This window comes from Ursus maritimus, unplaced genomic scaffold (genome assembly GCF_017311325.1).
Source record: "Ursus maritimus isolate PB19 unplaced genomic scaffold, ASM1731132v1 scaffold_6, whole genome shotgun sequence".
NCBI classification, from domain to species: domain Eukaryota; kingdom Metazoa; phylum Chordata; class Mammalia; order Carnivora; family Ursidae; genus Ursus; species Ursus maritimus.
In genome coordinates this window covers 38,170,571-38,185,282 of record NW_024426774.1, presented here as the reverse complement: position 1 = coordinate 38,185,282, position 14,712 = coordinate 38,170,571, and the positions used below count along the sequence as shown (strand labels likewise).

Sequence of the window (14,712 nt, the reverse complement as noted above, 5' to 3'; positions counted from 1 at the left end):
TTACAGGACAGGCTAGTATTATTCGTGATTCCTATCACCTGGGCCGTGCCCACACTGGAGGCTTACTAGGAGCTCACGGAATGAGAGATGCAGGGATGGGTAACTAGCGTCTGCAGCGCTCCTACCCGGTGCAGGCACCTTGATGCCCCTGGCCTTGCCCGTGAGCTCTGTCAGCCCGCACGGCCCGCCTGCAAGGGGGGCCCTGGCCTCCTCCCTTCCACAGATCAAGGACCCTGAGGGTAGCGAAGCTGAGGAACCTAAGTCTCTCTGCCAGAAAGTGGCAGGGCCAGGTATTGAACGCAAGTGGGTCTCCCACTCGTTCCTCTTGCCCAGTGGCCATCATGCTGCTGTAGGTGAGTGCATTCACTGGAAGGGCCACTGTGGGGCACAGTCTATGTGAATGGTGCCCCCGGAGTTAGGCAACCAGGTGCATGGGGCTTGTTAATAACCTCCCGTTCCTGAGTCCTGACCCCAGGAGCGCAGCTTCACAAACATCCCAGGTAACCGATACAGGAGTTGGCAGAGGGATACACAGAGACTCTAAGAGGCCTGGGCACGGATCCAGCCATAGAAACCAGCTGGATTCCGGAAAGTCCAACCCTAATCCCCATTTTTGACGAGATCCCGCTTCCCTCCCTTCCATCCTTTCTCTCTCCCACTCCCCAGGAGTGAGCGTAGGACAGACCCCACCCTATGCACCCGTGTAGCCCCGCACCTCGGAATGCCCAGGGTGACGTTCATCTCGCCTCTGCCAGCAAAGTGGAAGGTGTTCAGGGTCATCTGTGTGGAGGGCTCCCCAATGCTCTGGGCAGCCAGCAGGCCCACGGCCTCACCCGGGTCACACAGCGAGCGCTGCCACTTCAGCTGCAGCAGGGTCCTCAACCTGAAATGGGGCAGGGGGTGGGGGGGCAGGGGTCAGGAGCGCAGACACCACCTCTGCCTGTTAGGAGCTGTCAACGCCACCCAAATCCAGCGTGTGCGGCACTATTAGCTCTCCCTCTTTCTGGGCTTGTTTTTCCTAGGCAAACGAGCCTTCTCAACCTTGAAATCCCTCTACTGACCCTGGGATGACCTAACTTACACAGTACAGATCCCAGCTGGGTGACTGAAGCTTTAGATTCCATGCTCGGACTACTCCTGTTTGCACTGAGGCTGTCAGGCGCCCACTCTGCTCCAGTCACCTCGAGCGCCCTCGCAGTGAGAATTTGAGCCTGCTGTTCACGTTTTCCTCGGTTAATTCTTTTTTCCCCACCTCCCACTGTACAAACTAGGAAGGGGTTCACTAAACAGTTATGGGGATATGGGGTCGGGGAGGAATGGGAGGTGTTTGTTTTCTTAATTGGTACAAACGGCTGCAGGCCACATGGGAAACGTGCATGCTATACAGCTTTGTGATTTATTGACCATTCTTCCTATGAAAGCTGGCTCTTTTTTTATTATTATTTTTTTAATATTTTATTTATTTATTCGACAGAGATAGAGACAGCCAGCGAGAGAGGAAACACAAGCAGGGGGAGTGGGAGAGGAAGAAGCAGGCTCATAGCGGAGGAGCCTGATGTGGGGCTCGATCCCATAACGCCGGGATCATGCCCTGAGCCGGAGGCAGACACTTAACCGCTGTGCCACCCAGGCGCCCCTGAAAGCTGGCTCTTTTAGAACAGCCACAGGAACACTGCATTACCCCAGCACACGGAACAAGGAAGGGGCGCAACCCGTGAAGACCAGATGCACCCACATGTGAATGTAGAGAAAGTGGTTAACACTACCATGTCTAAGCAAGTGTTTTCATTTTTTTTTTTTAAGATTTTATTTATTTAGTTGAGAGAGCAAGAGATAACATGAGTGGGGGGTAGGGCAGAGGGAGGAGGAGAAGCAGGCTCCCCACTGAGCAGGGAGCCTGACGCGGGGCTGCACCCCAGACCCCCGGAATCATGACCTGAACTGAAGGCAGACGCTTAACCAAATGAGCCACCCGGCACCCCTAAGCAAGTGCTTTTTACAAGTCAGACTTTCCTCTGGGGCACCTGGGTGGCTCAGTCCATTGAGCATCTGACCCTTGATTTCAGCTAGGTAGAGATCTCAGGGTCGTGGGATTGAGCCCCGAGTTGGGCTCCATGCTCAGCGGGGAGTCTGCTTAAGACTCTCTTCCTCTTCCCCCCTCACACAAGCGCCCTCACTAAGTAAATAAATTAAATCTTTTTTTTTTTTTTTTTTAAAGATTTTATTTATTTATTCGACAGAGACAGAGACAGCCAGCGAGAGAGGGAACACAAGTAGGGGGAGTGGGAGAGGAAGAAGCAGGCTCATAGCAGAAGAGCCTGATGTGGGGCTCGATCCCATAACGCCGGGATCACGCCCTGAGCCGAAGGCAGACGCTTAACCGCTGTGCCACCCAGGCGCCCCAAATAAATTAAATCTTAAAAAAAAAAAAAAAAAGGTCAGACTTTTCTATAACCTGCTGTGTCATCTTTCCCAATTACTTCAAACCGGTAAGGTTTGGGTACCGATCAGTATTCCTGACAGAGGAATACCTCCAGAGCTTCAGAGTTTCACCCCGAGCTCGCTGCTTGTTAACAAGTCCCCTGTGAGAGCGACTGAGGCAGGATCGCCTCCCCCCTTGGCCCTCTGAGCCCAAGTGATGCTCCCCAGGGCTAACCTCTCCCCACTCCTGATGCAGCACCCCTGGTCCTTCTGAAGGTAAACGGCCAGTGCCCTGAGCTGCAGGGAGGCAGGTGAAGGGGGCAGGGGCATCAGGGTCTTGCTCTTACAGGAAAAGCCCTGCCGGCACCTGTGAGAACCCAGAGTGATTTATTCTATCTGGGCCCCTCAGAGGCCTGACTAGAGAAACCATGTTAAGGTGCAAAGAGAGAGCCTCTTCCTCCCCTCCGGTTCCTCCCCTCACGTGTTTGCCTTCACTCATTTGCCCTGATTCCTATCTTCTGCCTGCAGTCCCCCTCCTGGACCCTGTGAGTCTCACCAGGTGCAGGACGAGCGGCCAGGCAGGGCCCATACCTTGGAGGTCTTCCAGCTCTGCAGGCCGGGCTTAGTGAGTGCAGTGGAAAGGATCCCCTGACTAGGGGACTGCTCCAATATGAACCCCATAGCAGGCCTTCCTTGGGGACACCTGTGATGTTTTAATCAGATGTGGCTCAGTACTGGCACATGCCTGGCTTCCCACCTAGCGTGTGGTCACCTAGACCATGGGGTTTTCCTACTTATTGATTTATTTCCGGGTGAACAAGTCCAAGCTGAGGACTGCATGTGGTCCTTCTTGCTTAAGACTTCAGAATCCAAAGCTCAGAGGAACACTGGAGTCATGAGATCCAGCCCCTCAGGAGAGGCTGAGCCACGGTGTCACAGGGCTGTGAATGAATGACTGGCCCTGGGTCAGAGTCAGAAGCTGCTGAATGGTGAGCAGATTCCCTGCCTCTCAATCAGCCATGACCACCACGCCAAGCTCGAGATAGGCCATTTCTGCAAGCTCTCGTCCAGCAGAGCATCTTCCTCTGTCTTGGGCCAGGCAGGGTGTCCACTCCTGCCTCCCTGCTCTTGCTTGTCCTAGAGCCCTCTGGGCCTGCAATGTGCCCTTTTTGTTTCTCTTCCCTGCCTCCTATTGGAGGCTCAAACCCAGGAGGCTGCCCTCCCTTCTGGAGTGGGTAAGGAAGGCCCGAGTGGCAGATTCTCCATGTGCACATGCCCTGTAACAAGTCAATGTCATTACCTGTCAAGAGAAAGCTCTGATTTCTCGTAACTCCTCTCTGCTTGAGACGCCCACTCGAGACTGTAGTCATCCATCTTTTTTTCAAATGTTTCTGACACCGAGGCAAAGTAGATGTCTGGGCGCCAAACAGCCAGACTGGGGTCAGGACAAGGAGCTGCCTTCTTCTGGTATTTCCTTCGACTCTGCTCATCTAACTCACCCCACAGCTTCAAGATCTGAAAGGCAGTACAGGACTCAGGCACGTGGGAGGAAACCAGGAATGGGCTTGTCTTTCTGGGACATAGAATAAGGAGGACCAAAGGCACTGGCTCCAAATAGGAGTAGGGGACGGAGACAGAACCAGACTGCAGTGAGAACTCCACCTCAACACTTAGGACAGGGGTCAACAGAATCCACCCCAGCACGCACTGCCTGACCACGACTCTCTGAGCTCTTCATCCTGGTCCATTCAGACACAGGCAGGGTGACCGTGAAAGTTACCATCCAAACTGGAATTCTATTAGAGTAGAAAGTTGAACTATCATTCATAATGCTAGGGTGAAAGGCCAAGCCAGGACCCTCCTAGGCCAACCAGGACCTGTCTGTCCCTCATCCAGGGTTTCACACACTCAATGCCCCAAAGCTATCCCACAGCAACTGCTTCAAAGTGCTCCCCTGCCTCCTGGCTGCCAGCTGAGTTTGCTGAATGGGAGGCCCCAGCAGCAGACGGGAAGATGGGAGGAGAGTGAAGCTGGGCATTTATCCCCCACCCTCTCTAAGAAGCCTCTGAGCAGGCCATGCCTCCCTACTGCCGACAGCCACCCCCTCCACTCCTGGTGCTGCTCGCCCTGTTCCTGCCCACCTGGGGTAGTAAGGACCCAAGTCACCAGCCCCAGTCAGTTTCCCTGAACCCTGCCCACACCTGTGTAGAGTCCCCTCCTCAAACTCCTATTTGAGGAATTTGTTTCCATTTGTTTCCTAACAGTGAACACAACCAGATTATACTATTACATCCACTATGAGGAAACTAACCCGTTTCCTCAATCCCTGATAGAGGTCTATCTGCTCTACACACGGGGGACACAGCCACCCGAAGTCACCTGGTGAGTCCCAAGGCTGCGGCCATTCTGGTTCCCACCCTCAAGGTTCAAGGCTTTCACAGCTGCCTGAATTTTCTGTGAATAATTCAAGAAGGCGCCTCTTCTCAGCAGGGCGTTGGAATGCTTGCTCTGCCATTTTTTGATGGCTCGGAAGTGACGGAGAGCTTTTTGGGGATCTGCTCTGGATAAAACTTCATGGAGATGCTTCGATTTCATTATCACCTAAACAAACACACAAACCACACACACAAGATCAAAGAGAGGAGGGCACAGCACAAGAGCCACGTCCCACAACTTCACAGGAGAAGACGGTCTGTGCGGGGGCCCTCACAACGGCTCTCAGCAAGGCTGAGCACCCGCTGCTAAGCAGGGCCCTCCCTGTGTCTCCTGGACTTGGGAGCTGGTGGTTTTTAGGAGCTGCAGGGATAACAGGCGGGAGACCAGCACATTCAGAGCCCCTCCAGAACCCAGGGGGGTTTCTAGGGAGGAAAGAGGAGAGGAAGTGATGATCAAAGCTTTGGGACAGGTGCCAGGATGGGAAGGAGCCAGCGCCAGAGGGCAATCTTCAACTCTGCCATCTGCTGTCTGGCCACGGGCAGCTCAGGACGGCTTCGGTGTTGGACTGAATGAGGTGACCGCTCAGTCACTGGTGGCGGGCATTTCTGAGGCAGTAAGGTACGGTACGAAAACCACCAGCCTGTGTGTCAGCTAGGCCTGCGTGCAAACACAGGCTGCCACACGCCGCTGGTCGCTTCCGCTCCACTACTCACTCCTCAGCTGTAAGAGGGGCAGAACACCTTCTCCCCCAGGTTGTGGTGAGACTAAAAGCAGACGGTGCCCCGGCACCCAGCAAGTGCCCCCAGACGGTAGCTGCTGTTCCGGAGGCACGCGTGCCTCCCTGCCGTCTCATGCGATCCAAGTCCCCAGAGCAGGTGTGGAAATGTCAAGTGCTTTGAAGCATCGAACGGTGCTTTACAACCTTTTCCCACTCTCCCTGCCACAGCTGCTCTCACCGCACGGCAAAGCTCAGGGTGCGAGGCCCACCACGCAGCTCCGGGCCCCAACACCCCCAGGGACCACGCCGGGCCCAACTACCTCATAGTTGCTGGCAAGGAAGGGGAACTGCTTGGGCTGCAGGAACTGCGTCTTGGGGATGTCCAGGCCGTCCTCCCCGTACAAGAACTGTACCACGCTGCCATCACTGTCGCGGACGGTCAGATCATACTGGACAACCAGCCCCTCCAAGTGCTTGATGATGCACCTGTATGGAGACCAGGCAGCGGACGGTGGAAAGGGGGACCGCTGCTCCGCAGACAGCCGAGCGAGGCTCTCACGGCCCAGGCTCTGCGCTATAGCAGCTCCGGACCAGGGGCTGCACTTCCTCATGGTTCTTTGGGAGGAGGAAGCCTCAGCCATGTGACAGAGAGCCTAGCCGCCACTCCTCGGCCCGGGCTCTCGTGTGCAGCCCCAGCAGCAGGGACTGCTGCCTGCCTTTCACTGTCCAGTGTCGAAGAGCTCCCCAAGGACCAGTATCTTTAGGCCCATAAGGCAGGTAAGGCAGGAGGGCTGCCTCCCCCCACCCCCATGCTTCCCCAAGGTTAGTCCAGAGATTTGCCAGGGAAACAAAGGGGACATTGGGAACTAAATGCCGATGTGCTAACCCTAAACTTCTGCCCCTTTTTCCAGTGTTCCCGGCGGTCAGCTGTCTCCCTCAACCTCTCTCCCTGCTACTTGGGGCTGGCTCCTTAGCTTACTTCTGGCCATTCTGCCGCAATCTCTTCCTGCCACCATAACAGGAGGCTTTCCAGTAACCACTGCTCCCCCAAACTCCAAGGACAGACCTGAGTGTTAGGGTTAGTCACCACCGTCTTGTTGGCACCCAGCCCAGGGCCTGGCAAGGTTGGTGCTGCAAATGCCAGAGTGCTGGTTGTGCCCTCTGCTCTGTTCTCCTTGCCCACGGGGCTCCAGCTCTCAGCACCGGCTCTGGCCCTGCAAGGCTGCATGGCCAGGCCTCTCCTGACCAGCAGGCCTTGTCTTTAAGGTCCACTGGAGGGGCGCCTGGGTGGCTCAGTCGTTAAGCGTCTGCCTTTGGCTCAGGGCGTGATCCCAGGGTCCTGGGATCGAGCCCCACATCGGGCTCCCTGCTCAGTGGGAAGCCTGCTTCTTCCTCTCCCACTCCCCCTGCTTGCATTCCCTCTCTTGCTGGCTGTCTTTCTGTCAAATAAATAAATAAAATCTTAAAAAAAAAGAAAATGTCCACTGGATGTGGCTACTTGAATATCCTGCTGCTGACACCCATGTTTTGTCTCTCCTCTCTGCCCACCGGGCCCCTGTGCTGCCACTCAGGCCTGCCAACTCAGCCAGGTCTGTCTGCTGCCTCCCTGCCTCCTCTTCCTGCATTTCAGCCAGTGGCTCTGTCTTCACCCCACCTGCTTCTTCCTTTCTATCGCCACTCCTGGGGGACAGCCTTCCGGTGTCTGGCTGGAACTCCGCCACAGCCAGGCTGGCCCCCTCCAATCCATCCTGTCTGAAGCACTGCACGTGACCTCTCCACCCCAAGCCCCATCAGCAGATGGATCCTGCAGAGGCTCGTGCCCTTTGCCCCCCTGGCTGCCGCTCTTCCATTCCAAGCAGGATCCCATACATCCTCCTTTGCTCCCTACTGCATAATTAATGGGCTCCAGGGACTCCCGCCCCACACAGAGATCCCCTGGCCCCAGACTTACCTGATCATTTGTTTTTTAGCTTCTACATAACACATGTATTTGTTGAGTGATTTAAGAAATGGGAGGTGGGGTGTAACCCCTGCTCATGGGAGGAAATTGCCATGTGATCTACGCTCCTGAGAGGGGAACTCACCCAGCTGCACCGGCTGCCCACGACCAGCCACCCAGGGGTGTCCATCCCAAACCCACCCTTCCCTCTCCTAGCCCAACCCTGTGGGCTACAGCCTTGGGAGTCAAGGGGGAGGGGACCAAAGCACAGGATGAAGCTTTGGGGACTCCAGAACACAGAAGCAGGAGAGAGGACAGGGCTGGAGCAGACAGACAGGGAAACCTCAGAGGGAAGGATAAAGGAGCTCTGCCTCCCCGTGCAATAGTCACCCAAGTTCCCAGAGAACGGGACTTCACACCACATCCGAGAGGCGTGGGGATTTCTTGTTGCCATCTCCTCCATTTCCTACCACTTCTCCCAGCACAGGTTCTCTGGACTCATAAAGAACCATGGCCCAAACTCCCCAAGGCAGAGCTTCCCCCTGCTGCACTCCAAGAGAGGGGAGGCTGGGGCACAGGGACCTGCCATCCTGTCCTGCTGGGTATTCTGGAGTCAGGCCTTGCTCAGTTTTAAGCATCATTCCCTCCCACCTGCCCATACAGGCCAGTTAGAGTGGCTATTTATTCCCTTTCCTCCCAGACAGGAGAGAAACAAGAAGATGTGGGCCGGGGAACCCCAATGCGACACCGGCATCTGTAGAGACAGTAACACTAACTACAGACTCACAGGCAGGGCCCCTGGGCCTGGAACCCTCTCTACACCATCCCGGACACTCAGCCCTCCCAGGGCAGAGGATGAGCTCCTCACTGCTCAGGCCTTTCCCCGGATCCATAACTTCCCCTGGGGAAGCAAAGGGGGGTGGGAATGGTGTGCCTGCAGAACGCAGGGGCCCTCTGCATAACCCTCCAAGCTCATGCTCTACCAGTCTGTTAGAAGGGGAAGAAGAGCCACTATCTCCTGTCTCAGGGCAACCATGGCAGTTTTTAAAGTTTTTTCATCTGAACTGTCAATGACCGCGTAAGAGATGACGGAGGTGACAGAGCAGGTGTTTTACCTTTGGAGATAGCCGGAGCGGCTGGTTTTCACAGCAGTGTCCACTAGACCCTCTCGCCCGGCCATGCAGTGGAAGAAGAACTCCTGTGGGAGAGGCGGGGCCAGGCCCAGAGGTGACAGTGAGGATGGGGTGCTTCCTAAAGCAGCTGTGTCTGATCTCCTACGGCCCTCGGCTCTTACGGGCCCACCGGCCCCAGTGACTTCGCCCTCCCCTGTGGTTACCCTTGTCTTCCCTTGCCTGAGAGCAGAGGGGTAAGTGGGGCCTGTGTACAGGAGCCAGGAGCCAGGAGCTCTCCCTGCACTCGTGCATTCCACCCCATGCCCCACACCCATTTTCCAGATGGAAATGGCGTCAGGGCCTCATCACTCTTCCACTCAGCCCACATCCCTGAATTCCGCTCCCCACAGCATCACCAGAGGTGCACAGTGCTTTCCAAATGTTTTCACTCACCCACCGTAAAAAATACACTTGTAATAGTCGTCAGCAAACGTACAGATACACACATGCACAGAGACAGAAAACTCACACGAGAACTTTATGAAACTATCCCAGCCCTTACTTGGATGCTTTCTTCACCACCCCATTCTGTTTTATTACTCAAAGAAATGCCAGTCACTACCTATTACAGCGATTTCATGATTCACTAAGGGGTCACAACCAGAGTTTAAGAAGTACTGGTCTAGATCATCTCTCTTCCATCCTTTGCCGGAGGCCACGGGTGATCCCTGGAGAGCCCATGTGGGACTGCCGAGGAGCCCCTGGAGCAGTCGGCGGCCTTGAAACCAAGGGCCGCTCCTGTTCATAGCCTGGTCTTAGTTGTCTGATCTTGCAGAGAGGCACTGACCAAGGAACAAAGGTACTAACATCCAAAAAGCCATTTCTGGCAAATACGAGGAGAAAACCTTTTTCTTAGGGGAGAAGTGTGCTGTTGACTGAGGAAGAACCAGACATTTGCCACAACTACTCGATTTTCCCACTGTGAAGGAGGAGCCATGGGAGATACTCTTCATGGGGGTTCGTAAAATCAATCTCTGTGATGTTCCTTTTGGCAATGGAGGGCAACTTGGAGAGGGGCATTCCCTTCTCCAGCTGCCTTCGAGGTAGGTGAGAAATGGTTTTGAGGGATACGGCAGGAAAAGGTGGAGCTGGGATTGGTCTTATTCATCTTTTCATTTCTCAGCAAACACTGAGCACTCCCTATTGCCAAGCCCTGTGAAAGCTCGGGCATTACAAGGCGAACACAACAGGGTCCTCATGGGTCACCGGGTCTCATGAGTAAGCAACAAATGACCTGACATTTATTACTCGATCGTCCTTGGTCAAAGTTGTTGGTAAAGGTCACGGGCCTCCTACCACTGAGCCTGGCAATGAGAAGAGACACGAGTAAAACCCAAAATACATACGGGAGGCTTGATGCCAGTGAGGAATCTGCCAGTGACGAAACCGCCGGCCCTGGGGGTGAACTCATAAGGCTCAAAGCAGGGCAGGGACTTGCCAGATGCCATCAAGGGGGGTCGCCGACCTTCTAATTCGATTTGGCCCAGCAGGCATGAGATCTGGAAGAAAGGAAGCCCAAAGCAAACTCGGGATCCACATGTGTGTTAAAATATTGTCCTAGCAGAGGAGGGAAGGCCTGCTCTGGAAGAAAAGCTGTGTGAAAACTGGATTTTGAAGGACAACCTAGATTTTCAAATGAACCAGAGGAGCTCATGATTCAAGAAAGGAACTGTGTTTTCCTTTAATTGAATGATCAAGATCTGATGTGTCAGGGATCAGTTGTAAATGGGCTATGTTGGTAAAAGAAGCCATGTTTCAGAATCATCACGTTCTACCTGGAAAGGACCAAAGGGCCCTAATGGAGAAACTGAGGCCTGCAAGAGAAAGGAATTTATTGTGATCCTTAAATCCTAAGGCCAAAAGAGAATAAAAGCACCTCTTAATATTCATGGGTGGGAGGGGAGAGCAATGTGTCTGGATTTCACTTCAGTCAAGGGGGCTTCCTGATGGCGCTCAGCCTTTTAAGGCCATTCCCATAGAGCTCTACACTCGCCAAGGTCCTCAGGACTTTAAGAAGAAATGTTAACATCTGTGAACATGCTGCAACAGCACAGCAGCCACCTGAGGAGGGAATGGGCCTCAAATCAGGGTCAAGAGACCTCCAGGACAATGCCTCGAGGACAGGATCTCAGATAAGACCGATTACACACATGTACGCATTTATATCTGTGTTTGTTCCTAACGAACAGTGGTTACCTCCTGTACCGATTTCTATGTGCTTTTGTATTTTATAGTACTTGCCACATTTTATATGGATTGTAGATCCTTTTAAAATCAGAAAGAAATGTGAAAATTGCCTCCTGCCATCACCCCGCCCTTCTGGCAAAGTAGCCAGCTCGCGTTTGCTCACACCTGCATGGTGTTCACAGTTGAACCTTTGGCTCCAGACTGCACCATCATCTGCAAGTTGTTCTCTGGGAACTGTCTATGCAGGCCAAATGGCATGCATGCCTGCAGATTAAATAAACACAGCAAGTCAGTGACTTCACTCCCTTTTGAAATCCCAAGGTAATCCCAAATCACAAGATAAACCCAGGATGCGGAAGCAATAAACTCAGACTATTTATCCAGAGATAAGTGCCAAGTCCCACTCGAGGTAAGAAGTCTCATTTGGCCACGATCCTTTTGCTAGAACCCCTAGAGAGAAGTCTAACGAATGACGGCCCCACATGCTGCACTCTCCTGACACTCTCTGCCAAGAAGCCTGAGGCTCTTGTCACTGGCAAATGGGAACAAAAAGGGAGAACCAGAGGGGCCAGCATATCTAGTTTGTGATTCTAAAAAGGAGCAGGTTAAAAAAAAAGTCTGAAGTGTACCCTTTTGAATCTGCCCGGCAGACACGGCCTTGGCTTCTGCACTCTGGCAGTGAGGACCAGTGTCCATGTCACACTCACATCTACCAACATGCTACCCGAGCACCACGTGGGAGCCTGGCCTTGGCTCCAGGGCCAGCAGACGTGAGCAAAGCCCTCTAGGTGGAGCCTGAGGAGACGCTGGGAGGGGCTCCAAGTCTATTTAAGCCTCTGCCTAAAGATGCAGAGATCCAGACCAACACAGGACAGGTGTGTGTGTGCTGGGCAGGTGCAATGGGAAGAGAGGAGCTGGAGGGACAAGAAGCAATCCCCAGATGCTTCTGAGACAACGACCCAGCATGCTCAGTCAAACCTGGAAGCCGAGCCCCCCAGTTCTGAGAGGAGCTGGGAAGGCTCCTTTGAAGAAAACCAAGGACAACGAGAGGTCTGCGTTCTTGGCAGTCTAAGGGATGCCGAGAGCCAGTGAAGAGGACACCAGGCAAACACTGACTCTTGTTGAACACTAGCCTTGCCTCCACCTCTCCTCCCCTTCCCCAGCTCTGGGGCAAGAAGGTGCAGGGCCCAGGCTGTGGTCCTGGTCTATCTAGGGGCTTCCCTTTCCCTTTGCAGTTGCATAAGAATTGGTTTGGTGGAAAAGCAGACAGGGACTCTTCCAGAGTGTTCCCGCCATGTCAAGAGTGTGGTGTAGATTAGCTCTTAATCCTCTCAGCAACTCTGTGAGGTAGGTGCTCCTCATATCCCTACTTGCAGGTGAGTAAACCAAAGCACAGACTGGTTATATCACTTGCGCAAAGTCACACAGCAAGTACATGGCCGAGCGAGGATTTGAACCCACACCTTCCCCCCTGGCTCCGCTATATAGCAAGCAGCAGTGGTGTTTTTGGTCTTTCCTTTTCCTCCTCCACTAAACAGTGGCCCCAGAGGAATTCTTCACTCCCCTTTGATGCAGTCACCCCAAGGTACAAACATTTAAAAAGAAAAGGTAGTGCAAAGTATTCCCTCTCAGTATTAACTGGGTAAGAGAACGAAGCCCTTGGCTCTCCAAAATGATGAATTCTACACATCCCACCTCACATCTCACCTAGTTAGCTGCTCAACAGCCAAATTGCTCCACAGGGCCCCAAGTGAGAAGCAAAATGTAATTTTTTAAAAAACCAGCATTCAAAATGGCGGCAATAAGTGCACACACTGCTGGACTAACCTTGTTAATTTCATTGCTGTAATGGTTCACTTCCTCCTTGAACTTCAGATCAATCATGTTAAAATCCCTCTGGTCTTTGCCCAGATGGGCATCCTGCCATTTCCCTCGGACCTCATCACATGATGCGGCTTCTGGCAGGTTTAACGCAGCCCTGACAGCCTAGGATGAGAAAAGGCACACGTTGGAGGCAGCAGCCAAGGGAGGAGGGTGTGGGTTTCGTTCCGTGGGAGACCCGACCCTCTGCCGCAGGCTATAGCCTCCCAGGCTGTCCTCACCCGCGGCCCGCAGTGGGTGGACTCTTCGATGACCCTGTGTCTCTTCACGTCCGCCTTCGGCTTAACCAGGATGTCTTCCACGCCTGTGAAGTGAGACAGACAAGCTCGGGTGGGACTGGGCCTGACCTGTCACCGTAAGCTCAGTGAGGTCAGGGCACAGCATGCGGTGCAACGAACACAGGAAGCACCAGGACAGTGATGCGGACACTGACCTCACTAGTAAGAGACTGTCACCACCCCTGAAGTGCTTCCCACAGGCCAAGCATCCTAATCCCCATTTTACACATGGTCAGATGAAGGCTCAAACTTGATCTACTTGCCATATGCTATGTGGGTAGCGAGTAAATCCAGGGCCAAGTCACGAGCCTGTGCTCTTAGCCAGCAGCTCTGTAAACACACACTGGATGAATGGGCTAGGGGTGAAGACGAGGTTTCGGATGAAAAACTGAGAAGGAAGACAGGGAGGGAAAGAACAGCATGGTTTTGATTCCCAGAAGTCACACGTCACAGGGCCTCCGCTATCCAGTTGTGAGTGTGTGTGCACAGGCACACACCTGAGCCTGGGTGACAGGGACCACCACTGCAGGGTCCACCCCAGGACGAAAGTCACTGCAGCTAAACCTGTCCTCCTGGCTCCAAAGAGTTGAGGAATTCCTCACCTTGGGCAGGACATCTTTCTACTTCACCCTTCAATCAACTACTTCCTGTCCATATGTGTGAGTGCTACTGGACTCCAGAAGTCCCTCAACCAAGATCTGCATGGGAAGAACATCAATGGCTGCACTGTTTAGAAGCTGAGCTAAAATATCTGGAATTCCCAGTGCCACATCCTGGAGGCTTCAGGGGCTCTAAGGAACATATACGAGCAGGAAGGGAAAGAAACAGTCCCTCTGCGAGCAAGCCGTCATCACAAAGGCGGGTTCTTCCATGCGGTCGGCTCCAGGCCGCCTTGCTGGCCCTTCACAGACCCCTGGCTGTATAAGGCTGGAGCAAAGGCGACTTCCCTAGCCTGCCCTTCCCCCAGAGCTGTGTCCAGCTTGGCCCTGGTCCCTTTCTCAGTCTTGTGGTCTCTGGAAGGCCTTTCCACTCGGGGGCTGATTTCTCTTTGTAGCACGTGCTAAGCAGAGCTGCCGGCATGGCTGGGTTTGTTGGGTGTGGTCGTCGTCCTGATCTGGGTGTGGCATCTTCCTTTACTTTTCATCTTTAAAAATGTTTGTTCAAGGGCCCTCTTCACAATAAAGTGAAAACCAGGAAACAGCCTGAATGTTTAATTACAGGAACTTGTTAAATAAACTGTGGTACCAGTACACAACTAGAATAATCGGTAGCCCCAGACCTGAGGATGTAGGCTTATATTAGGACGTTTACAAAAAGACATTGGTAAATATATTCCGTAATGGGGAGGAAAACATTACCAAACTGTGTAGGGTAGGATCTCACTTTTTTCTGAATATGTTTATATCTGCAGGTCTAGAAAGACACACATCAAATCAATTATTACTGGTCATTTTAATGACTGAATGCTGGGTGACTTTCAATTACTATCATGTCTATACTTATTTTTACTTTTCCACAATTAATATATCTCCTGTCATTACGCAGGCCCCACTGCAGGCAAGTGAACAAGCCCTAGCTGAGGCAGGCCCAGAGGCCTCACGCTGGGGTTCCCACAATGTCTACACACGAGCAAGTCTGTAAGGCAGAGTCCTATTTCCACCACTAGGGGTGCTATGAACT

The 14,712-nt window shown here is 53.3% G+C and overlaps 1 protein-coding gene across 1 annotated transcript in view; it reads right to left on the bottom strand.

Moving 5' to 3' along the window:
• The window catches only part of POLR1A (RNA polymerase I subunit A), a 78,743-nt gene that overhangs the window by 12,623 nt on the left and 51,408 nt on the right, over positions 1 to 14,712 (bottom strand). The window contains exons 17-25 of the mRNA XM_008700085.2: positions 12,976 to 13,058; positions 12,701 to 12,859; positions 11,039 to 11,137; positions 10,033 to 10,185; positions 8,630 to 8,712; positions 5,896 to 6,061; positions 4,801 to 5,022; positions 3,722 to 3,936; positions 716 to 883 (exon numbers count right to left, since the gene is read on the bottom strand). Coding sequence (XP_008698307.2) covers positions 716 to 883; positions 3,722 to 3,936; positions 4,801 to 5,022; positions 5,896 to 6,061; positions 8,630 to 8,712; positions 10,033 to 10,185; positions 11,039 to 11,137; positions 12,701 to 12,859; positions 12,976 to 13,058 — 1,348 coding nt within the window. The remainder of the gene's footprint in view (positions 1 to 715; positions 884 to 3,721; positions 3,937 to 4,800; positions 5,023 to 5,895; positions 6,062 to 8,629; positions 8,713 to 10,032; positions 10,186 to 11,038; positions 11,138 to 12,700; positions 12,860 to 12,975; positions 13,059 to 14,712) is intronic.